At 43.5% G+C, this 24429-nt stretch overlaps 2 protein-coding genes across 4 annotated transcripts in view; one reads left to right on the top strand and one right to left on the bottom strand.

Annotated features, from left to right (window-relative positions):
• Positions 1–9321, top strand: part of POLR3E (RNA polymerase III subunit E) — a 29326-nt gene extending 20005 nt beyond the window's left edge. For all 3 annotated transcript variants that reach the window (XM_065644616.1, XM_065644615.1, XM_065644617.1), the window contains 4 exons: positions 219–712; positions 5351–5428; positions 6348–6473; positions 8482–9321. In XM_065644616.1, the coding sequence (XP_065500688.1) occupies positions 219–712; positions 5351–5428; positions 6348–6473; positions 8482–8538 (755 nt within the window). In that variant the 3' untranslated portion in view covers positions 8539–9321. The remainder of the gene's footprint in view (positions 1–218; positions 713–5350; positions 5429–6347; positions 6474–8481) is intronic.
• Positions 9322–10821: 1500 nt separating this feature from the next.
• On the bottom strand, positions 10822–24284 carry CDR2 (cerebellar degeneration related protein 2). The gene is made up of 5 exons (XM_065644894.1): positions 24105–24284; positions 19393–19505; positions 14800–14948; positions 14365–14529; positions 10822–13172 (listed from the first exon to the last, which is right to left on the bottom strand). The coding sequence occupies exons 1-5, from the start codon at positions 24181–24183 to the stop codon at positions 12305–12307; spliced, it is 1374 nt and encodes a 457-aa protein (XP_065500966.1). The 5' UTR covers positions 24184–24284; the 3' UTR covers positions 10822–12304.
• Between the last annotated feature and the right edge of the window lie 145 nt (positions 24285–24429).

Here is a 24429-nt window from a genome sequence, read left to right as displayed (position 1 = left end):
GGCTTACAACAGTCAGCATGTTAAAAAAAAGACACACACAAAAAGTCAGTAAAAAAACATAAGTAAAATCTAATCAACAAACTGGGTTTATGCCTTGGATCTCACAAGCAGATGATGTTTGCTGGTTTTATTTCAGTGTGAGCCCATAAAGAAGCATTCTGCAAGACTGGAGCCCTGCTTGTGGTGAGATTTATGTTATCTTTTTTCTTCCATACTAGCTCATGCGTTGCTGGTTTCTGGGGAGCAAAGGGTCAACATGGCTAAAGCAAAAGTAAAGCAGAACTATGGGCAGCTGGAGAAGGAGTTCCAGAAGCAAAAGGCAGAGATGAAATCAAATGACACCTCAGCCAAGATGGATGTTTCCAATATCCACATTAAAGAGGAGCCTGTGAGTGATGAGGAGCCGATGGATACCTCAGGTTATGAGGGTATGAACAACGGCATTGTCAACGGCCTCCACGCAGAGGACTCCACAGACTCTTTAAACGGCCACTTGCCTGGAGGCTGCATTGACCGGGTAGCCCAAGAACTGAAGGCATTTGTGTCGTCAACATTTAGGAAACAGTTTGTACTCACCCTGAGTGAGCTTAAACGGTTATTTAATCTTCACTTGGCCAGTCTGCCTCCGGGACATACGTTGTTCAGTGGCATTTCAGACAAAATGTTACAGGACATGGTGTTGGACACTGGCTGCAAACAGATTTTGGTGCCTGTAAGTATGTTTTTTCCTTGGTGTACTTTGGGGAGGAGAGATGTGTTTAAACATCTGAGCTGTGAGATGTTTGTGTCCTGTGCTGCTGGACTGGAAGAACAGATGTGCTCTGGGTAACTCTCCAGTATTGGACACGTTGAAGCTGCTGGAGACTTGTCTGGCCCTCTGTTTCTGTGCTCTGCGGTGCCCTGCGTAGCTTCCTTGTGTTTGGGGCTCTGTTTGCACGTCCAGGCTGTTGGGCTTCAGTGACTCACTGTCCCAACTCGCTCCTGTTAATGTGATCTAAGGCAGTCCCAGCTTCCCATCAGCTCTCCTGGTTGCACAAGCTCCTTGTTTCAGGGACAAGGACACAGCTGGGGGAGGAAAGGTGGCATTGCCTGCCTGGGACCCGCAAGGCACACCTGGCAGAGCCCTCTGGGAAGCGACAAACCGTATCTGTGGCAGGTTTCTTGGGTCAGTCCTTTTCCTCCTAGACTGTGCAGGGGTGTCTTTGTTTCTTTGTCTTTATGGAAATGATGTGTGAGACACAACCAGGTTTGTGTGACAGTAGATTGCTCAGGAAAGGAAAAGGAATTTGGCATCATGGGAAAGAGCCTAAAAGGAAATTAATTTTACAAGACATCTGGCAGTGCTGATTGGGCTGCAACCAGAAAAAGCTTGGGAGTCAGCCGCTTTTGGGGAGAGAGGAAAAGAGACATGCAAACTGCTCAGAAGAGCAGGCAAGGTGGGAAGAGGAGGAAACAGGTGGGCTGACGAGAGAGAGCGAGCCTGCAGCATGGGAGCTGAAACCCAGCTGGGGAACAAGGGTTGTACGAGGGGGCAGAAAGAACATGTTCAGTCTTGTGCAAAGTACGTGTTGTGGCACCTGGGAGCTGAGTAACAGACTGGAAATGCCACTAGGGAGACCACCAATTCCAGTACTTTCTGCTTTCTCTCTTGACAGCTTCCAAGTCCTGGGGTAATGTTTGCCTGGAACTGCCTCTTAGTGCTGACTAGGCTCTCCTTTTTACGCCGTGTAGCGTGTGCATTTGACATGCTGATGGTAAATAGCTGAGGTCATTGCTGCTCTATTACTTGGGACTGGGACTTCTTTGCTTTGGAAGTTCTAGGATTTTGGAAATTATTCCATCCACTCTTTGATTTAAGGCTGTGAGGAGTGAAAATAGGATAGTTTCTTTTTTTTTAAAAAAAAAAAAAAAAAAACACAAACAAAATACCAAAATAAAATCCTCCTGAAGAGAGGTTGTTGGGAGCTTCCTTCTGTCTGGAAAACCCTGTCACAGGTAACCTGCATAGGTATAGAAGTGGTCACTGGAATGACTCTTGCTGGAGGTCTGCCGAGCCAGAATTTGCTGCAAAACCTGAGATCTTGTAGAGGAGCCTGCGTAAGCCTGTGCTGTTACCAGCCATGTAAATCATGAGCCCCAAGCCTCCCCCTGATGCTCTGCGCAGATGGCAAAGGTGCCAGGGCTGGTTTTACTCTTTGCATGGACTCATACACTTCGGTATTTCTTGATTGTTCCCCTGGACAATTTTGTCAGAAACCAACCAGGGTGCCAGAGCTCAGGGAAAGCCTGGAGGGTTGTTTAGTGTGGGATTTCATAGTTGCTCATTAATTTTCTGTAACTGAAAGTGCTTTGGTGATAAAAATCAATGATCTGAGGTAATTAAAATTATGTTCTGTGGGGGGCAAAGACACTCTTGGCTTGTATGCTGCCCTGTTATAGAAAACATATTGCTGAAAATGGCAATTGAAACCATACCAGGGGAATGTAGGATTTATGATAAAGCTGACCGACTGCACCCAGGGTATGAGATAACCCGTGTTTGTGGGGAGCCAGAGGAGACGCTGCTCCATCTGCAGATGAGGCCGTGGGGATGCCTGCAGGGTGCCGTGCTTGCCGAGCTTTGTTTTGTCCTTGGGTGGGAGGGAAAAGCACGCGTGAAGAAACAGCGAGTCCAAGCGCGTGTGGCTGCTCCTGGGCGAGCAGAGGCGCCTCGGCCAACACCGGCACTGCGTGTGTCCGGAGCTCGCGCGGGCCGAGCCCCTGTCCAGCCCCACGGGAAACGTTTGCGCAGGAATCTGGTTTCTGAGTCTTTGCACCCATTCCCCACGGTCTGGTGGGATACGCGGGGTGGCTCCTGCCAGCTCCCTCCCCGTGGGCTGCGGAGCGGCAAGGTTCTGCCCACGTCTGGAGGATATTTTCGAGGCATCAGGAAATGATGTAACCGCTGCCGGCGTCCTGCCCGGCGAGGGTGACGGGAGAGGAACGCAGCCCCATGCTTAAAGTGAGCCTTTTGGGGCAGTGCTGATGCCAGGCTCCTGGGGAGGTACGCTCATCGGTTTGCCTGGAGGATTATTCCAGTTGAAAAGTGGTTTTTTTTTTTTTTCTGGCAGATTCAGCCCCTTTCGGTCTGGTTCAGCTATAATGCGAGGCTGCCTGGCAGGGGCTGTTTTTAGGGTGTGCTCAGTGCTTGAGTGAGACACAGCCCAAAGCCAAGGGCTCCTCCCCGACAGCTTCTGTTTTAACGTGGCAGCCCTGAGGACCTGGGGCAGCAGTTCATCTCCTGCAAGCCCTGCATTAGCTCTGAGGCCTTAGAGCAGGGCGAGGCACAGGAGAAATATTTTTAGAGCAGGATTTTAAGGCAGTAGAGAGCTGTTTCAGGGTGAGGCTTGAGAGATCGAGATAATGAACATAAAATGGCAAAAGGACAGTGGATGGCAAGACAGGGAAGCTGTTGGGACAGAGCAGCGTGTCTCTGGAGAGCTGCTGACGGCGTTTCCCGCTCCTGTGGCCGGGCTGCATGACAGCAGGCGAGCAGGGCGCTGTGGGCAGTGGTGTTTGCGGCAGTTCGCGGAGTAAGGCTGGACAGGAGGAGGAGATTCTGTGGGGTTTTCTTCCCAAATGAGTATTGTGTTGGTTTGGAAGCCGTTTCCTCGCAGAATGGCTGGATGAGCACAGCTGCGTTTCAGCCGTGCGGCGGAGGCAGGAGGAGTTTGCGCTCCGGGTCTGTGCTGAGCGAGGTGGCTGCTGGCTGGGCGCTCCCGTGCCCTGCGTTTGCCTTTCCTGCGGCGGCTTTTTCTTGGAGGGAAGCTGAAGAATTTGATATTGTCTGTCCTGGAAGCATACAAGAGATAGTATTCCTCAAAAGCAAGTGTCCTTAGGAGAACAGAACTATGCCAGGTGTTGCAAGCCTAATAAACCTGAGTCCTGGCTCTAAACCAAGTGTGAAGACCTTGTTATAGTCCAGCCATTTGCAGTGAGAGCCAAAGCTGCTGATCCCACCAGGCAGCTCCCACTGGACAAAACTCTTCCCCTTTGCAATAGGATCAGAGGCAAAGCGTGAAAGGAAAGGCTGATCTTTCACTCTGCGGTGCGCGAGTCTTTTGGCGTGTTGTCAGGGAGGCTGGGAAGAAAGGTTTGGGGTGTACCAGCAGCCGGGATCGAGGGATGCTGGCACAATCGGGGCTGGCTTGTTAGCTTTTCATAGATGATTGATTTAGGTCATCTGGGCGGTTAGCAAGGAATAAATTGTTAGTGACAGACAGGAAGAGACGTGTCAGGAGTGAAGGCGCATTCCAGCATCGCTCGTTAGTCACTGCTCCAACAGGAAATGTTAAGGCAAATGGATGGTATTTTGTTTTTTTAGGAGTTTTGGATATAGAAGGGAAACAGTTGTGTTCCTTCGTGTGTGCCGGGGTTTGAGGCCTCTGTCTCACAAAAAAAAAAAAAAAAAAAAAGAGCTTGGCACATGGTGGGAGGGGGCTGGAAATCGAACAAAACCACTTCATTTTTGGAGCCTGAAATGAGCAAGTGTCTTGTTCATTGTCCATCAGTGTTCAGTCTTCTGGAGTCCTGTAGTCTGCACCAAAACAGAGATGACAAACACAGCAGAAGCACGGTGCTTGTCAATAATGCAGACTTGGGATTAGTGAAGGAGATGAATACAGGATAGAGTTTGAATCTGTAAAACCTGCCATGGTAAATGTAAAAACCTCCAAAAAGACCCTGCAATGCACATGGTGCTCTCAGCTGAATACTGCTCTGGGTGGTGTGGAAGGAGATGCTGCCGACAGGATAAATCTAGACATCTTGCCATGAAATACTGGCAAAGGTCCAAGCCCTGGGATTGTTCTTCTGCTATGTGGTGGTTGTCCACTGTCCAAGGGGACTGTCCCCATGCTAAATTCACAGGGTCCCCGTGTGCCCAGCAGTTCCTTTTAAAGTTCTGAACTGGTTGCTGGTGTGCCAGACAGGGCCCATGGTGCGGGGTGGGTGACCCCCCTGTCACCAGAAGCGCCAGTCAGCCGTGGCCGGGGTGTATCAAGGCACACACCCATAGTTAGCCCCTCGTTAATTTAGGGTCTGTGCCACAGGATCAGCCAGCAGGACAGGTTCGATATGGATCCTGTGTCTGAAGCCATCGGGCCTGGAGAAGGTGTCAGCCCCGCGGCTGCAGGACAGGTTTGAGCACAAAGTCACCCCTTCAAGTGGGGAGTGGGACAGCAGCTTATGTTGTTTCAGCAGTTCTCATTACACGGCAGTCACATTTTTTATTCAGTAATAGGTGCCCAGGGATACTGTGTCATAGAACTCATTAAATAGATGGTTATTTTTAACAGCCTCTTGTTCTCAGTTTCCTCCACAGACTGCTGCTTCACCAGATGAACTAAAGGTCTATGCACTTTGGGAAGCTGGTGACACGTATGATCAGGTAGACATAAAAATAAGTTACATTCCTAAATATATGTTTATTGGCATTGTTTGGATTTGTGTTTCTGGAACGGGTACAGCAGGTGGTTTTCCTCTTTCGCCATTGAAGTGTCCAGTTGTCAATACCAACCTTTTTCCAGCTGAGAGGGAGCTCTGAGCTCACAGCGTGGTCATTCCTGTGTCAAGACAAGGCAGTGTGGGCAGAAACAACACAGTGTGTTGGTAATGCATGTCAGTAACTAGCTCAGTGGAATATAAATAATTTTGAACCTGTGAGGAGAAAGAGTTCTCCAACGCAGACCTCACTCCGGGATCCAGTCCATTTTTCTTTTGATGATAATGCAACATACACCAGAGGTGAAATGATGTTGTTACCTCATGTATCTGTTTACGCTTAGAACAGAAAATGGTTACAGCATATGTGAACATCTCCTGAGTTTTAATTGCTATCGCAGTAAATGAAGTGAAAGGGAAGGTGCCTAACAAAATGTGAATGGACAATGTAACTCCTGTGTCCATCACCTAAATAAATTTTTATAGGAAAGACTCATGCGTTGCTCTAGAGAAAACCATATGCAGCCTCCTGGCTGGAGCGGACCACGTGAACTCCTGTGGAAGCATTTGAGAGGAATGTGTTGCAGCCCTTTCTTCAGCATGTTCTTGTGCTTTTGGAGGTGGCCCAGGTCACAGACAGGGCAGGTCTGGCCGCAGGGAACGGAGAGGTCCCTGCAGAGCCCGCAGGGCTGGGGCGCTGCTGGAGAGCAGACGCGTAGAGGACGATTTCAGGATTACAAAGCAGGAATCCCCTCATGTAGTTCAGTGAAGCTTTTGTACAGACTAAGGCATGTGCAGTTTTGATATATAGAAAGACAGGAATAATTGTTGTTCTTTTTGTGCTTATGATGCATTTTGTTTTAAAGCATCGCCAAGTTTTGCTTGAAATCTTTTCGAAAAATTATCGAGTACGCAGGAATGTCATCCAGAATCAGTTGAGTCAAGAATGTGGGGAAGATCTGAACAAGCAGGAGGTGGATAGAGTGTTAAAGGTAAGTTTCTTTTCTGTTGTGGGTTTGATCCAATGAATACATCAATTTTTAATGCTTGATTTGAGCAAAGGATCGTATTTTACCTTGAACTGACAAATGATAAGCGCGGTAGAGTAATTGTTATTGGAATGTGGACAGAGTTTGTTTTTTAGCTTGTTTTCTTAAAAATACACTTGTCTCATGCCACCTTTTTTCTCTTCAAGGAGTAGCGATTTTGATGCATGTGTGGTTTGTATTATTGCAACAAATATTTGTCATCTTGGACCAGCAGAGAATAGAGTGTCGTAAAAGTGATACTTCAGAGTTATTTCTAAATAACGTGGAGTTAGACATAAAGGAGGTGGGAGGGTTCTGCACAGTGTGCTGAGCGTATGGGCTGTTGGTTAATGCTGAAGAGCACAAGTGCCACATGTTCAGAAGGAAACGCATTTCATTATGTAGTGGGACGTGCAGCAGTGTATGGAGCAAAACCGTAGCCAAAACAAGCAGGGAAAGTAGTAGTTAACACATTTCCTTATGAAAGTTTATTTGAATCCTTTCATCTCTGTCTTTGAAGGTGCACCATTTACTTGCTAAAGAAGTTTAAGGTACAGACCACACAGGCCATGATCAACAGGCTTTAGAAGTCATGCAGGATGGCTGAATAGAAAGTTGCCAACTAATGTAATACTTTTAATAGTTGTTGCTGGGCCTCTGCTCACTGTCACCCACTTGAGTAAGACAAGTGTTTAAGTACTTTATTACATTGGGATCTGAAAAGGGAATAATAGCGTATTTGAAAAATTACGGATCCGTTGCTGTGATAAGCAAACTGGTCTTGCTTGAAAGAACCTGGTCTTCTTAGCATTAAAATAAGCTCATTTTACCTGCTAGACAGTATTTCACGTGGCTTGCCTGTGCTGGAAGGTTTGTTAAATGACTAGATTAGCTCAAATATCAGCTCTCCTGGAACATCCAGACAATTTACTGGCATTAGTTTTTCATGATGCTGTTGCTATTTCACAAATAACCTATTTCTAGAAAAAAATACCTTTCCCTAAAAAACTGGGTACTGTTTCATGTACATCACTAAGTCATGGTGTGACCAGTCTCGTGTTGTGTCAGGCGTCTTTGCCTTGAATGCATTTGTCACCAAAGTATGTGACATTATCTCTGTTTCTGAAATAAATGTTAGAAGTATGATTTAATGAAATAGGAAGATTCTCTGGCAGCTTTAAACCATGAGAGATTGTATTCCTCTTTGAATGAAATTGGATTTTTTGACTGCTATTTCCCCATCTGCGTGTGCTCCTTTTTTATACACAGAGGAACAGACTGACAGGTTTCATATTTTCGCATCTGCAGATCAAGTCTGTAAACCATCTTTGTAGCTTCCATGCTTAATTTCTTATTTGCTTTTGTGATGTGGAAGTCCCAAGACTTCAGGAGAAAAAGCTACTTTTTTCCCTTTAGTCTCCACAGCATTGGTTGTGTAGCAGTACTTGAGCTTGGGTTGAATTACCTAATGGGAGGGTGGGAGCAACACAAAGAGAAGCCACTAGCTTAGAGCTCGAGAGACTTGGTGCTCATCTAATAGAAATAAGAAAATGAGCCACAAGAAAACCCATTTATTGAAGTCCTTTGCTGTGTGCTTACCCGCTGTAAGCTTAGCAGACGTGTGGTCAGAACGCCAGAGCACAGTCCTGAAGTTTGACAGTTCATTGTCACAGAACGTTGTTTCTTAAAAGGCTTCAGATGTGGCCACTGCCTTCACTCCGAGCTTCAGATTGTGTTCACCCCTCAGTTCCCTTGCCCTCAGCCCTCCCCACAACTTCATTGCTTGTCCTCCTTATGGTCTCTCAACCTTCCCCCTCTTGTGTTTGTCATCTCCATTTAAGCTGTCGGGTTTTCAGGGTGCATTCGTGCTCTCTTGTGCGCTGGAGAGGAGACTCTTGTTATCGATCACGTTTCTTGTCCCAAAGCCAGACAGTGGTTCCTGAGACCTGACAGACTTTCCCGTTCTCCCCAGGACTGCTGTGTGAGCTACGGTGGAATGTGGTATCTTAAGGGGACGGTGCAGTCCTGACAGCGGTGGTAGCGGTTTCTTTACTTCAAGGGATCTCCAGGACAAAAGAGGAAACCTGAAGCAGGCGGCACAGACAGAGTAACGCCACGGCCTGGGGAGCGTGGGGCAGGATCTGACCTGCTCTGGGGCAACGCGGGCATTGCGGACGGACGGTCACCGACACCCCGGCACGCTCACGCGCCTGTTTGCACGGGCGCCTGGGTGCAGGGGCAGCGAGGAAGACAACGTGGGACCCTGTCTGCAGCCTGATGAATCTGGGATTTCTAGCATATTTCAATTCTCATTCTGTTTCGTTATAAGAAAATAAAATGATATACTGACACAGACATGATGGAAGATCATGGTCTAATACTGTATTTTGTAAGTAATGCCAATAAATTAATTTGTTTACAAACATCCCAGTTTTCGTTAAATATCTAGATGCTCACGCTCTGGTCTGAGCAGTGTAGTAGCCCTTGCAGCCCTTGATCGTCATATTCATGGAAACGTCAGGCCAGGGAGTATAGAGCAAAATCTGTCTCTGTACTCCATAGCAACTGTCCTCACCTCTTGTCTGTGAAATGAGTTATTTGGAATGTACCTACCTTTGAAACAGATGTGGAACAACTATGGGATTTCTTTTATTGATGTGGGTTTTGTTTGAGGGATTTTTTGCATTACTGTATGCAAATACAGCAAGGTAAGTAACTGAGTGCAACCTCTGGAAAGCATCCAGCTGTAGTTATCACATGGCAACAGTGTAAAACCTCTATTTTGTGTAATGTTTTTAATAAAATTTTATCTTGAAGGTCAATTCTACCCCGCCTTGTATTTGTCCAAGAAGAAGTGGAAGCTGCACCCAGTCCTTTTGTAGCCTGAGGGCTTACAGAGGAAGGAAACATCAGGAGTGTTGTAGTAGGGCTCTGAGGTAGATAGTAAACTGCCTCTTAAGCTGCTTTACGTCATTCTGCTCACGTCGTGTTCTTCAGGGGTACCAGAGGTAGCTGGCACAGGGCCTTTGGCACAAGGTACAGTAACTGATCTCTTTGTTACAGGTTTATCACGGAAGCCTAGCTGCACTAAGATAAGGAATAGCTCACTCTAAGTGTTGTAGAACATGGTTACTTTACTGTTTGTGCTCTTTGCTGTAATTTCCATCACATGAGGAGCTCAGGGCGATTCTATTAATTTCATCTACTTATGCTCAGAAAAGGCTGAGTTGAGTTGTTGACTAAAATAAGCAGATTAAGGTAGTTAATCCGGGTAAGACTGGCTAAGAATATTGTTACCATACTTACAGCATTTCACATTTCTGTGGAAAATACCTAGCTTTAAACTGCTAAAACTACCTTAATTAATAATCTAGTGCAGTTTATTAACTACATCAGTATAATTGGGAGGCGTTTTAAGTTCAGGCAGCTTTTGCAGCCTTTGTCTTGGTGTGTTGCGGGCACCCGTCCCTGACACAGCCCTGCTGCCGTAGTTTCACCTATGGCTGCATCTAGGAAGCTTCTCCCTGGGAAAGCCACAGTCTGAGAGAAGTTACGAAAGAAGAACCCAGCCATGGAGCTTTTTATTGCACAATATGTACAATTCAAAGTACAGTACAGCCAGCAATGGCCACAGTTCTGTGGAAATCTGAGAACATTTTTCATACTTTTAGAGCATAAAAATTGTGTATGTGAAAGTGCTCTAAATTAGCCAACAGTAATAAACCATAAAGATCACCCATGTAACCGAAGATTCTGAGGTGCTTCTATATGTCTTCTGGTCCAGCAGTGTGGGTCCCCCTTCCCCTGAAGTGGTGAGGAATATTAGCAGTAGATCATTTGTGACTAACAGTGTCGTGCTCTTCTCACATAAGGTTACTGCTTTCCAGTATCTGAATTGGGGCAGAGCTCCAGGTGAGGAGGATCCAGGCGCTGGGGAAACAGTGACCACACAGTTAACCTGATGGCACAGCAGCAGCTTTTCTGCCTTGTTTGTGTCCCCCTCCTTTTTGAACAGCACTGACAAACACCACAACGAGGAAAAAAAAAAAAAGAGTTCCCTCTGGGTTTCTATCCCAGACAGGCATATCCTTTTCTATTTAGTGTAACCTTTTTAAAATGCAAATTTAATGGGAACTACATCTAAGCTGTGCAGGAAAGATGGCAAGACTAGATAACGCAGGTGCCATCTGCGCTGAGTTGCCTGTTTCCTGGTTAGCACAAATGGGCATAACTACTAGTTACACATGTAGCTTGACTGGATTATTTATTTACTTAGAAAAAATATTCACAAGATTCAGATTCCCATTCTTAAATAATTTTCAGAATGCCATACATGTTTTAGAGAAACTCTCACAATATTAAGTCTTACACTGAACTGAAGGACAGCTATACACCAACTTGGCAGGGTACAACATAAGGCAGACAGACCTGCAACAGCAGCAGCTGAGCTAAAGCTGAGAAATTGTCAACATTCTGTGTCAACTGTTTGGTGTAACGCAGCAGCTCCAACAGGCAGTAAGCCAATTCCCAAGAACCACTGACCATTTTAAGCTCCGAGACCCTTTGTGAGGAAAAGGACATCACCTCTTGTTGTGCCTTCCCCCCACACCACCTCTTAGCCTTTGTGTTCTTCACACTTTCAAGCAGTTTTAAATAACACTTTTCTCCACATTCTTTGTTTTTCAGAATTTAAATACATATGAATTATGATCAGGGAGTGGAGAAGGAGAGGAAGAACACGAGCATGGTGCCCTGTTTTCGGTAGGATCCGTTCTGGCAGTGTTGTGTCCACCCACCCACCCCCAGGCAGCACAGACACTCAGGCTGATACTGGAATCAACAGCCAAACCAGTATGATAAAGTTTTACCTGGCCCGTCTCCTTCAAGCACTTGGACTTTGTGGTATGTAAGACTAAAAGCTATTCCACTACATCAATGCTACTGCTTAAGTTAAATAGCTACACTGCAACTTTCTATCTTACCAAATACACATACAAAGGTACTTTGCAGACATTCCACCAAAGAACAGTAGGTCCCAAATAACATACATAGTCAATTCACAGTATCTTGCCTTAAGACAAAGTGCCCTACATAAGAAACCATACCTAGAAAGCCACACAAACTTTACATCAAATCCTTTCTTAGTAGGAAGACATTTATATAAATCTGTGGGAGAGTTTAGTGCACGCAAAAACGTGGTTTTAGCTTAACCCAAGCACAGTGCAAGCTGCTGTGCCAGCTCTCCGCTCCCTGCCAAAGCAAGCTCAGCTAGACAGCTACCTTCATTCTCGAGAATCAAGGAGAGGCTGCCCATGAAGCTGGTCAGGGGCTTTGTTTTTGCTAATTTTCTACACAGATGAAGTTACAGGGCTAGAGCATCACCTGCCAACCAAAGGAAAGCTTTAGTCTGATTCCTTTGAGAAGTACAGTACAGATTTCTTAGCTCTGTTATTTCTGAAGCGGACTAAGGAAACTAGTGTCAGTTACTGCTCTGGCCGGAGATTAAGTGTGGTATAAAGTAGCAGTCAGTATTCAGCTCTGATGTTTGTTTGCTTTACAACCACTAGTTTGTGTGACAGTGCTAAACAACATTAAATCTATTGCTACATAGGTATAGGGAAACTAGTGGGTAACTAAGTAGCTTGTTAACTACAGGTCTACAAGCCAATTCAAAACATTCGTTCTGAGTGCTCAAGAAATACATCCATATCGGGGTCTTCTGACATTTGTGTGAAGTTTTTCCCCTTCTCGACTAACAGTCATCAACAGAAAATGGATAATCAGTGTGTCCAATGTTATGGCTGAGAGGAGAGGGACTTGTACTTAGCTCTGTGTTCATCTATTTCTTCTTTTGTTTTTCTGATACAGCTAAAAATTTCCTTGAAGAGTGCTTTATATTCAGGAAGAGCATTTGTGGGAGAGTCACTTAGCTCCACATTTGTGCATTCTTGAGTGCTAGCTGCAAGATCATACTGGGTGTTCCCCACATCTAGGTCTTTGGAATACTGCTTCAGGGTTTGTACAGCCTTGTGTTTCAAAGAATCTTCGTCCATTTGACACTTCTTCAAAAGCTCCTCATACTTCACTTTCAGAGCATTATACTGAGCGTCGACTTCGTTAAGCACAGAGATTCCTCGCTGCTTCACAGCTTCAGCTCTCCTAATGCAGGTTTCTTCGTGGCCCCTTAGAATGTCTCCCCCTGCAGCGCTGCTTAGGAAAGTTTCACTGCTGCTCCGTTTCAGCGCCTTCTTCTCGAGCTCCGATACAGTCAGAAGTCCATCGTCTGCCGGGCTCTGACCAAGCTCCCTTTCTAAAGATTCCTTGAATGAAATGAAAAAGGATTCTGGCACCAATTTCTCTGCATTATGGAATGTGTTTTCAGACTGAAGTATTTGTCGCATTTCAGCTACTTCCACTTCTAACTCCTCCGCACGAGCCCGATATAAGTCTGTATCAACAAGCCTCTGTTCGAGGTCACAGTTTTCTTTTACCATAAGACTATATTCCTCTTCCATTGTTACCCTCTTCTCTTTTTCTAGGTTAAGTTGGGCTTGCAGAACTGTAACTGCCTTTTTGAGGTTCTCATTTTCTTCTTCTAGAGGACTTAGCTGACTATCCATTGAAGTGATCTTTTCTGCAAACACATGATCATAAACAAAGTACCTGCAGAAACAAAAATAAGTTTTATCAAATGTAGGAAGTACAGCTGACCACACCTTCTAAAGTCTTCTTGTCCTGGGTGACAGATTTAAACTGTTTGCTAACACACCTCAAAGTATACATAGTGGTCATTTTACTAACCTATCAGTCCATTTAGTAATCAGAGTTTGTAAGCACTTACATGCCATCAAATCAAGCCTCCCAGCTCAAGCAGAATGGCAGCTTATTAACAGTTTCAAGTTACAGGCAAGCTTATTCAATAACTAGACCTACAATTTAAGTTTACTTAAACACTGCCTCCATGTATCATGCAATGCTTTCTGATGCTCATATTTTTTCTGCAGCACTCCAATCTGGTAACTTTTGTCACTATTGATTGTGGAAACAAGCTTCAAAATTGACAAGGCAATTCTGTAGGCTGGTATTTCCACAAGCCTTTGGCAGTTTGATGGAATCCACTTATTTTTGAGTTGTCAAGAAATAACTTCTTTTTGGATATACAGATTTATTTGCCATTCCCACCTCCATGGAGTGCTGATGGCCCAGCCACAAGAGCCTGTTCTGCCTGTCTGTGGAGGTGCTTCACTTATGAAGTGGCTTTCTAGGACTGAAGCTGGTCTGAGCTTTTACCCCAGGTGATTGTTCTGATGGGCATGCTAATGCAGTTCAGCTGGGTAAAACTGCTCTAGATTTAAAAAGCAGCCCACAGCTCCAGGCACCATTTTACCAGTTTAAGCATCATTTTCACCAGATTAAGTTCAGGAAAGCTATTGCAGGAATCCCGCCTTCCTTGTCAAGAAAATATCCAGACATCCAAGGAAAGAGTAAGTTACAGAAAATATTTTGCATTTAGGATGTTTTTCAGATTCTGTGTGTATGCGTTTATCTGACTGAAAAAAAAAGTGGGGTGTGAATCACTGTACACTTTCTAGGCTACAATTTTATATGGTTGGAGACTTTGGGAAAGAACTTTCCAAGACAGAAAGTGGAACCTGCCATTTCTCTAGCACAAAGACTGGTGCTGTCTCGAAGTGTGGCAGAAGCAGTGGCAACACCACACAGTACAGGTATTTTGCTGCAACATTAGATGTTGTTCTACTAGCTTGTTTGACATCTGTGCTTGTGTCTTAATGTTTAAAGCTTTGCTTAAAATAATTTCAATATTGTCTTTGCTATGCAAGGTAAAAAGTCTTACTGGCGAAGGTCATACAGCTCCTTCAAACAAGAGAAACTGTGCATTGATCTTGGCTGGTCAGATCTCTCATGGCTCATCCGACCTCGTCCAGACTTTTTCAGTTCTTCTACTTGTCGCTGCAGGTCATCTATGTGTGTTTGCAGATTTTCAATAGTCTCTGTCAAGCTAAAAAGGTGAAGGACTGCTGTTAAAACATTTGAGTGTTTAGTCAAGGACATGGGAATTTCTCATCCTCTTATATTGTAGTTTATTCTCTAAAGACTGCTCTTTGGCCCCAAAAGACCTTTAAATAAAATTATCCTTTCAATTGAATAGTATTGTAGAACAACACTAGACAGAGACAGCCACCCAGTAACTACACAAATACACTTGGGCGTCTCTTCTTCATATTCTCAACTGGGGTTTGGGGAAGGGAGTCTAGTCTAAGTTCGTTACCTTAATATCTTCTGTTGTGAAGCTCTACTCTCCGCAACTAGTTTTTGATTAGTGTCTTCTAGTTCTCTTGCTGTCACATCCAGCTGCTCATAGACTTTTGCGTGCTGATCGTTCATCTGACGCAAGAGCTCCACTTGCTTCGTGAGGTACTGCAAGACAGTATTGCTGTTACTCGTTTATACTTGAAGCATAAAGACAGGTCTACTATTCTGCATTTTTATTCACATTCATAGAGAAACTGCGAAGTTTCAGAAACGTAGATTCCAGTGGTTGCTTTGGTAAATGTCTGGCTGTCTGGCACCATTAGTAGCTCGGTTTGCCCTGTCACAGCGGTCAGCCCAGGCTGATGAACCAGCCTGTTGCCCAGAGGAGCTGGGTTTGGTTGCACAAGCCTTGTTCATCCAGCCCTGCTGCAGCTCGGCCTCCGCCAGCGCCCAAACCTTCTGGGTTGGACTGTGTGTCCTGCACCCATCCCCAACGCAGCCATGGATCCAGACTTCAAACAGTCCTTCTAAGAGCTGCAGCAGACTACAACAGAAGTGTTCTAACAGTGTTGACCCAACAATTTTCTTAGCATTAAAACTGAAATATTGGGTGGCACTATCCATAATTAACACTGATTTTCAACTGACCAAAGTTTTTCCAGTCTGAAGCAGCACTTTGTTCAGCAGAACAGAATTTAGGTTGTGGTCACACTTAAGACAGTATGTGGGCTACTATGTGTCAGGAAGTAAAATCAAATTATTGAATTCAATCTTTAATTCCCCACAGGGAGCTATTCCAGTTACTGTAACCCCCCAAAAAGGTCTCCTGCCTTTAAAAAAACCCCACAAAACTCAACATGAAGTATTTCATTTTAATCCTCTTTAGTTTTACAATTAACAACATAGACTGTCAAGTTTCTTGAATAATGTCAAAAAGCTTGGAATTCTCAGTCTAAGAGCAGTTAACAATCACCTACAGCTCTTTATACAAGTGTCTTATATTGTCCCACCCAGGACAGGGCTGATCCAATTCTAAAACTCCACACAGGAGTTTGCATCAGACAGACTTGAACAAAAAACCCTAACCCTTTAAATCAGAAATACTTTGCTCTTAAACAGAATTTATTTCTTGCAATATAATCTATATTACCACATGCTACTTACTGAAAAATAAACTTCAAGTAGGAACATCCAGCACACTTCTGGGCAGAGTTGCTTCTCTTTATATAAGCCTGTTAGATACTCAAAACTTCTAATGTTCTACTTAACCTTTTGCCTCATTAGAAGATTGATGGGTTTACATTTTAGGCAATTTAAGAACAGATAATAAGTTAATCTAGGACTACTAACTGCTACATACAGACTCCTAGAAGATCAACATGATAGCAGTTGGCTAGATCCTTTTGTAGCCTGTGCGCACATGACAGAGGATTTACACAAAAATAGTACGTGGATTAGCAGCAGAATCTCAATGTGACCCGTTTCAGATTAACTTTCCCTATTGGTTATTCTCAGGAGGAGCTGGAGATCTTTAGATTTTCTTCAGCAGTACAAGTGTGGCTAAGCACAGAAACCAAGGCTTTGGTGCCAGAATTAGATGCTACCACTTATTACAATGGGCTTTTGCAGAAGTTTCAGATGAATGGAAGAGGTGAAGCACCATTTTCTCCACCTTGTATCTCCCAGATGTTCAGTGCTGGTGTCAAGTTGGCCTGGTATTATCAGGCCACCAAAACAAAGTGCAGATGTGGTAATAAATGCTTTACAAGTTCACATTTATTCCACCTCCCCTGTAACTGAGCACCTAACATGAAGCAGCAGTTGAGACTTGTTGCGTTCTCCCACATGATAAAAGGAGAGTGTCGGTATTTCTGAAGTCTGAGTGCGGAGAACATATTCGGAGAGGAATAAAGCTGCCCTTTCAATCCAGCTTTTATTACATCTATAATGATTAGTTAGTGGCACACGTGTCAGCACAGAGGTCAGATATAATGATCTAAGGCTGTAAAACACTTAATATGTCAGCGTTTAATTTATTAGATGTAATCTTAAGCATCCCAAAGCCTTTGACCCTTCCTCTTCAGTGCAGACAAGGTAGTACTGTAGTTCAGAATGATTTCTTAGCCAGTTCTGGACTTTGCAACCTACAAGATATGAATCAATAGCAAAAACCCCCAAAGATGTACTCTAATACACTGTACTGAAAAAGCTAGTAAAAAATGCAGCAGAGGGGCATCAGGAACAGCTGCAAGATCACCTTTAGGTTACAGAGACATGCACTTGAAAATCAGGAAACATCAAGCACGGAGACTGGACATGCCACTTGCACATGTATCCTGTGCAGCGGGGTCTCCTGCGTTCCCACAAAAGACAGAAATATAGGTTTGAAAATAACCGACTGAACTGCTTTTACCAGCTAAAAAGTACTGCACATTGCACATGCTAACTTTACTGGCATTTGTTTCAGTGAATTCCTGTAACAATCCCTCATGCCAATAAGCTAATACATTCGGTTCCTCCATCGTGAGGTTCTCTCTTTGTATTTGAAGAAGGGGTTCATTTGATTTTCCCAATATATGCTCCTACCCATGTTGGGGGAGAGGAGGAAAGAGAAGAAATAGGTATCAGATAAAACCTTCAAAAAGCAGTATTGCACAAGTCCTGATTTGTTTTTTTGATTGGCTAAGCAAAGCAAGATATCAAGAGAATAAATGAGTCTGTCACTGTGTGAGGTTATCTGAACACACAAGTACTTGACACTGGGACACACCAACTATAGATCACCCCTGGAACGACACGTGTTACCACGTTCTGCTGAGCTCTCTTATCTAGTCAATAAATGCTAAACCACCAAAAAAGCTTAAGCAAATAAACTGGCTTAAACCAACAGGATATTACATCTTCAATGGCACTAGACTGTTTCTATGAATGAATGCAGCCTAGCAATAATGTATTTTCCATATTTCAAGATAGCGTTCAAATACATCTGCTGATTGAGTAGCTACACTCAATGAGCCAGGTTAGTTACCTATTGCGAAGTTATGCTGTGTTATTTCAAAAGGTGTGTTGTAACTGTTGAACCTTTCCTTAGACACGGTTGCTCATACAGGTGTTGAACCTTAAGTAGATCAGTATTTATATAGCACCTTGAAGTGTTTGTCCTCTCTAGATCTTAAGAAATAATTAATCTTTTATAAAAAACATTCATGGCGATGAGATATTTTAAGTTTCTGCATTAAATACATATTTTGTAATGCTGTGGCACTAGTATCAATATCAGCCATTCCAACCACTGTATCACAGAATGAACAGGATAACAAAGATGACATTTAGCACATAATACAGGAAGTAGCCAAAGTATGAGGTATAAAGCACAAGTACCTTATGAAAAAAAAGAAAACCTGCACCCAGAAATTGTGCATGACCTAATAAAAATGCTGCATTTTTTGTTAACATGACTACTTTCAAGATACCTAGATATCTGTAGGTTTTAAGCTTAGGATTCCTTAAATTACCTGTTACCACTCCAATGATACGTGTTTTAAGTCTTAAGTTGCAGCTGTACAAAATGCACATACCATCTGTAACTGCGGAAGTACCACTTGCACAAAAGAACTCAGATTTTGTAAAAATCTCGTGTATACCAGTAACAGCCAGTTCTCTGTGATTCGCACCAAAACCAAAGTGAAATGCTGACTACGTTTCCAATATGTTGTCAGTCAGCAAAGTACTGAATATTTAATAATTTAATTATTAGAGACCATGCATCGCCCTCTAATAGCTGAAAAAAAATTAATTATGCTGACAAATGCTAGGTCTGCAAGAACACGAGCAATACTGAAGCAGAAAAAAGAAAAAAAAAAAGGAAAATTGCCCAAAATGGCCAGATTTTTCCACAAAGTAGCACAAAGACAAGTGGTTTTGAAAGGGTGGTTATGATTTTCCCCCCACCCTAGAAAATACGGAACAATGTATCCACTACATCCGGTATTTAGATACTATTTTAGTGTTTATTTTTGCCTTTTGTGTGTGTGTTTGGGTTTTTTTTTGGTTGTTGCTTGTTGTTGTTGTCATGGGGTTTTTATTGTTTGTTTCTTTTGTTTTCTATTGAAATAGCCTTTAGCTTCCTTTACCACAGCTCGGTTTAGTGCAAGTACATAGCCTCCGATTTTTCTTAAATCTCTCTCCTGCACTTGCTAGCATTTAAATTTCAGTATGGCAACAACTACCATTTTCCTATAATTATTTAAATTATTAATTTATTCGTCATATAATTTAATGTCATTTTACCTGGTAAGATCAGCAAAGTTTAGCAATAAAATAACCAAAGTAACTTTTCTGTACAAAAAGAAAAACACCAGTTATTTGGCATTAAACAAGCCAAATCCAACATGAAGTTTAATGGCGCATTAAGTAATCAGACAAAAAGTTCTAACTATGATCAAGCCTATACAGGTTCTCAGATTCTCAAAGTAGCAGAGGTAGTTAAACATTGTTCAGTATTTTTCTTTAAAGTGTCCATCAGATGCTAAGAAATTCACATCTCAACTTATGTGCTGTTATGTTGCAGGTTTAGATGCTTTAACACTTGGATCCCATAAATGTTTACCTCTATCTCCTGCAGTTGCTCTTGATTTGTTGCATACATTTGCTGTAAAGATTCTTCTAGTTCAGTGTTACGGTCCAGTAGTGTCTTCCCAAGTTCAGCAGCAAGGTGAAGATCTAAACAAAGAAATCACGTTTGCACTTCAGTTAGAGAGACAATAATATAATCTAATTTTAAGGTATTTTAAGCAAATACTCGAGGGGGTTTTTTTATTGCTGTTTTAACTGCTCTAAGTTACTTCCAGTACCCAAAAAGAAAGTTAGTTTATACTTAAGTAGAATATTTGTTCAACAGCATCAGTAGTGCTCGGTATTCTATATTCTGATGTTTAAAGACACGTGTAATTTAAAAGCTAGCATAATGCGACAAAGCATCCATCTCGGTGTTATTGCTAAAATTGTAATTCCTCTGTACAGGGATTACATGTTAAGAATGCAACAGGTTTCAAAACCTCTCATTTTCCACCTCCTTCCCATCACCTGGGCCACGACCAGGTTGTCTCCCGCCTGCATGCATACAACGTTGCTAGTTTTCACAAAGAACTAGCATCACTAATGGGAAAGAGACAGAAGAAAAGTCAAGAAAAACTTAGATTCACTTCAAGAAGACTTAAATTAATATACAAGAGACATGTATTGCATCATCAGTAGTGGCAGCTAGACCAGAAAATACATTCCACTTTCATGTGATTAAGATGCCCTTGTTTTAACTTATCTCTTTCCTTCCTGCCCTTTCCCAATAATCTTATCAACTAGTTATTGTAACAGACAGAACACTGTTCCAAGATCGGTCTGCGCTAACCTTCAGTTTGGCAGCCTGTCCAAAACAATTACTCCACCTACATACAGAAGCCAAAGACCAAACTCGGACTTACAAGGACAAGTGAGTAGGAGCATTTGTCTATTAAGTTGTAGATGTCCAGTTCTGGCAAAACAACAGCTGTGGTATTCTTTACACATTCTTTACAGCTGCAGTGCATTTTTTCCTACCTTAAGGTCAGATTCTTAGAATAAATGCCACAAAAAATATTTAAAACAAATCCCAGTGCATAGGAGCTCTTCACAGTTTGAGAAGATGGATGACCAGGAGCCACACGGCATACTGATCTCTGCTTAGGAGTTTATCCTCACACAGCTTTTTCATTGCAACACCACTTGTTAAGAAACAGAGCCTGTTCTAGAGCTGGGGTTTAAAGTATTTGGATAAGGAAACCTTGAGGTGTTCTGCTTAGGTTTTTCTCATTTTAAAACAGAGATTGTTACCCTGTTTACCCATGGACAGAATAACTCTCAGTCAACACCAAGCTGTTTGTTCTGTCACATTACAGAATACTGTAGTCTTCAAATCCAGTGAATCTATCATCCTATTTAAACTGGAGTCCCAATTCACAAGTTCTCCTGGTACACAAATCTTTACTAGGAGCCACAATCTTTAAAGCTAGTCAACTATTCAAAGCAAAGACTAAACAGTGCATTCTTTTATTTTAATAGAGTAAGAGGTTTAGAGAGGATTTAGGATTACCTTAAAGATGTAATAAATAATGGAATTACTTGCTGCCATTTCCCTTCCAAAGTGAAAGTTCGTTTTAATGTTTAAGTACATTTAGGAGTTGATAGTTTCATTCCTTCGTGCCCCCTCATCTACAAAACCAAGTAGCACGTACCACACAGTACTTTGAATACAATGTGAATAATAGAATTCATGTCATTATACTTACAGACTCATTCTGTTCATTAGAATGGCAGAAGCACAAATGAGCTACTATGGGACAAGCATGCTCTTTTGTAATTAAGGCAATTTGTTTCTGAGCAGAAGACAAATGGAAGAGCTCAGGAATATGCAATAAAACCCTAACCTCCTACCTCTAGGAAAGCAAGAACTGAAACGAATTGACCTCTTCTAAAAAATAAAAATTCGCTTTGCATCCATTTTTCTATATTGTTAAGTACCTATAAGCCCTCTGAAGAGCAAATTTTAATAGCGAGATGTACAATATACACGTGTTCTCCAGATACAGAAACAAAAGTTAATTTACATTTCTCTTAGAGAGTTGCTCTACAATACTAGATGCACTCAGCATTTTCTTTTGTAAATTTATGTCAAGTAACAGTTCTGTCACAGACATGCATTTTTCCTTTTTACCAGGAAGATGTTAAGCAGAGAGGTTTTTAATAATGCAAACTGCATAGTGCAGATCTTAAGATCTTCATTTTAGTAAATCTGATCAGTTGTACTGGTGTGTAACAGCTCCATCAGAAATCCCTAAACCAAAACAAAACTTGAATGATAGCTCCTCTGTGATGTTAAACAGCCCTCAGTTAGCAGCACTTCTCCACAATCTCTTCTGACAGTGTTACTATAATTGAGAAAAACAAAAACCCCACAACAGTACTGAAATCTTTCTCTTCTTTCATAACCCATCTAACAAAATGAAACAGAGAATTTTCAATCTAAAATAAGCCTGTTCTTTTCAACAGCAAAAGGCATTAGTAGTACAAGATACGCAAGAAAGCCTGGCTGAAGTTTACTTAACTGTAAAATTAAACCCTTAATTTTTTTTACTTGCTTCATATTTTCTACTCCATGTTCAGATTATCCTCTGTTCTGTTAAAGAGAGTAACAGCAAGATGTAAAAGAGCAGTCACAGAAAAGAATTCTTTTTCAAGTGTCAGCATACTGCAGCACAGCATGGATATTGCAGAAGGAAGGATGGCAGATCCCATCCTTAAAAGAATTCCATGAGCATTCTGTTTTCATGAACAGCATGCCAGAAAAGCCCACCTCCATTTGTCAAGGCAATAGCTTTCGGTGCATACAAAGACTGTCAAAGCTTTTCCAAAACCCTACCCTAACTTCAAGATTTAAAGATTGGCTGATAAAGTCTACAAGCTTGTTTCAGGGTGCTTCCTAATGTTTTACAACCTCAGCTTTCTCATAAACCTACTCCTCAGTTTTTAAACGTGCACTGATTGTTTGAGTTGTTGAAAAGATTAAAGAGACCTTGATAAGCAATCTTACTACTCTATTTACATACATTAGTCTTGCTTAGTCTTAGGAGAAGGAAGAGTGTCTTTCAGACTTCAGGAATAAACTATAACAATAGAACATTTAAACAACATTCCTGTAAGGAATTTCTTCTTTGCATTTCAACTTGCCCATCGGTTTATTTTTCTCCTTTCCCTTTTGGCGAGGCTATTAGTCACTTCCGTTTAGGCTTGTAAAGAGATAATCCCCTTCAAAATGCACTAACCTCTAGAAGGGAATACTGTTTCTTAAAAGTTCACAGCAGAGAGAAAATTGTGATTATTTGACTCAATTAAAAAATGAAATTAAAGAACCCTCAATAAGGCAAGAAGTCAGTTGCTATACATTGTGAAGTCTCTTTGTACGTCTTCTATCCCATAAGTAGTTTTTACTCCTGACATAGTAAAGATGTTGCTAAATTGTGTCTTCAAATTTTCAACTCTCTTCCCTTTGACAGCAAACTACAGATTCGGGATCTTCTTTAAATTTATTGGTTTATGTCCTAGAGCCATGAAAACATATATTTCAAGCAAAGAGTACCTAAATACAGCCTTCAAACACCTATTTTATAGTCAAAGCATACAATTAGAGACCTATTCCTGTCTCAGAAAAAGTTTCTGCTGTCAGATCCCTGATCTCAGTGCAAAAGGCGCTTAGCTAGGAAGGGCTTTCAATACTATCTTTATGGTTTATAGTAAGGTAGCACCTACTACCTACCAGTCCCAAGAACTAATGTACTTCAATGTAAAAGCCAAAAGCCAAAGGCTGGAGCAAGTTTGCAGGGAGCCACTTCACAGCTTTGAGCTGGCCTTTTCACACCAATTCAGGATTAATAACAAAAAGTAGAACTAAGTAAATACCAGTTGTAAATGCCACTGAGCACTTAAGGAAATTGCACATTCTTTCCATATCATGTCTGTAGAAGATTTTTAGCGAGATCATACTCGGTGCATTTCTGTGACTCCTTCCTCACTGAGGAAATGAGAACAGTATTTACCTCTTGCATGTGGCGTTTTAAGACCTATTGACAGAATGGCATACAGGAGCTAGATACATACCATCCAGACACAGAGTGGAGGTGCGTATTTTAGGAAGAAAACTTAGTTTTTAATAACGGACCTGCAACTAATCGAGCACAGCTACATTTAAAACTCCATCGACTGCAAGCCCTTACAAAAGGTTCAAAAGGACGCGACAGAGCATCCCACCCGGGCATCCAGCGCCCGCCCTGCAGCGCTGCCCGACGTCCCGACAAGGTGCAACTTTTCAGAGCCGCTCCCCTCCCGGGCGGAGAGCGCCCCAGCCCGATGGAGCTCGGCTGCAGCAGCCCCTTCCGTCAAACAAAGCCGGCTGCAGCCGCACCGACACCGGCGATCCGCCCGCCTGCGCGCCCCGGGCGGTGGGCGCACGGCCGGGGGGCAGCCCGGGCTCCCCGCTACGACAGCGGCGGGGCGGCACAGGCGCCGCCGCTCCGCGCCCCTCGCCGGCGGCTTCTGCCCCCTCACGCCCTCCCCGCCGCCCCGCCCGAGCGCCCGGCGTCCCTGCGGGCGCCGCAGCGCCGTGGTGCCGGTCCCCGCGCCGCCCGCCAGCCCCGTCCCCGCCGACCCCCGCAGCGGCTGCCCGCGGCCCCTTCCCTCGCACGCCCTCCTCGCCGCAGCCCCTTCCCTCGCACGCCCCCCGCGCCGGCTCACCTTGCTGCAGGTCCTGCTGGTCGTACCAGGGCTCATCCTCGCGGATCTCGAACTCCTCCACCAGGCTGTCGGCCAGCATCGCGCCCCTTCCCCGCCCGGGGCGGCGGGAGGACGACACGGCAGCGCCCACGCGAGCGAGTCCCCTCACGCCGAGCGACGGCGGGGCAGGGCAAGCCGGCAGCCGCTCCTCTCCTTTAAAAGCCGCCTCCGGCCATTGCCGAGCGTTTCCGGACTTTGCCGAACCTCTCCCCCTTCTGGTCGGGCTGCGCGAAGCTACCGGCGGCAACGTGGCAAGCTACAGCCACCCGCCCACCGTCTCTCCGCG

This window comes from Caloenas nicobarica, chromosome 14 (genome assembly GCF_036013445.1).
Source record: "Caloenas nicobarica isolate bCalNic1 chromosome 14, bCalNic1.hap1, whole genome shotgun sequence".
Classification (NCBI taxonomy): Eukaryota; Metazoa; Chordata; class Aves; order Columbiformes; family Columbidae; genus Caloenas; species Caloenas nicobarica.
This window is presented reverse-complemented; position numbering and strand designations above follow the sequence as displayed.

Bases quoted from the DNA above. Each gene is read 5' to 3' on its own strand.
- CDR2 (XM_065644894.1), bottom strand. From the start codon at position 24,183: ATGCTGGCCGACAGCCTGGTGGAGGAGTTCGAGATCCGCGAGGATGAG. The intron at 14,949-19,392 runs GTAAACATTTAT...ACTGTCTTGCAG, and splicing joins AGCAACTGCAGGAGATAGAG to TACCTCACGAAGCAAGTGGA. The intron at 13,173-14,364 runs GTAAGACTTTTT...TTGTTTCTGCAG, and splicing joins GAGCTGTATGACCTTCGCCA to GTACTTTGTTTATGATCATG.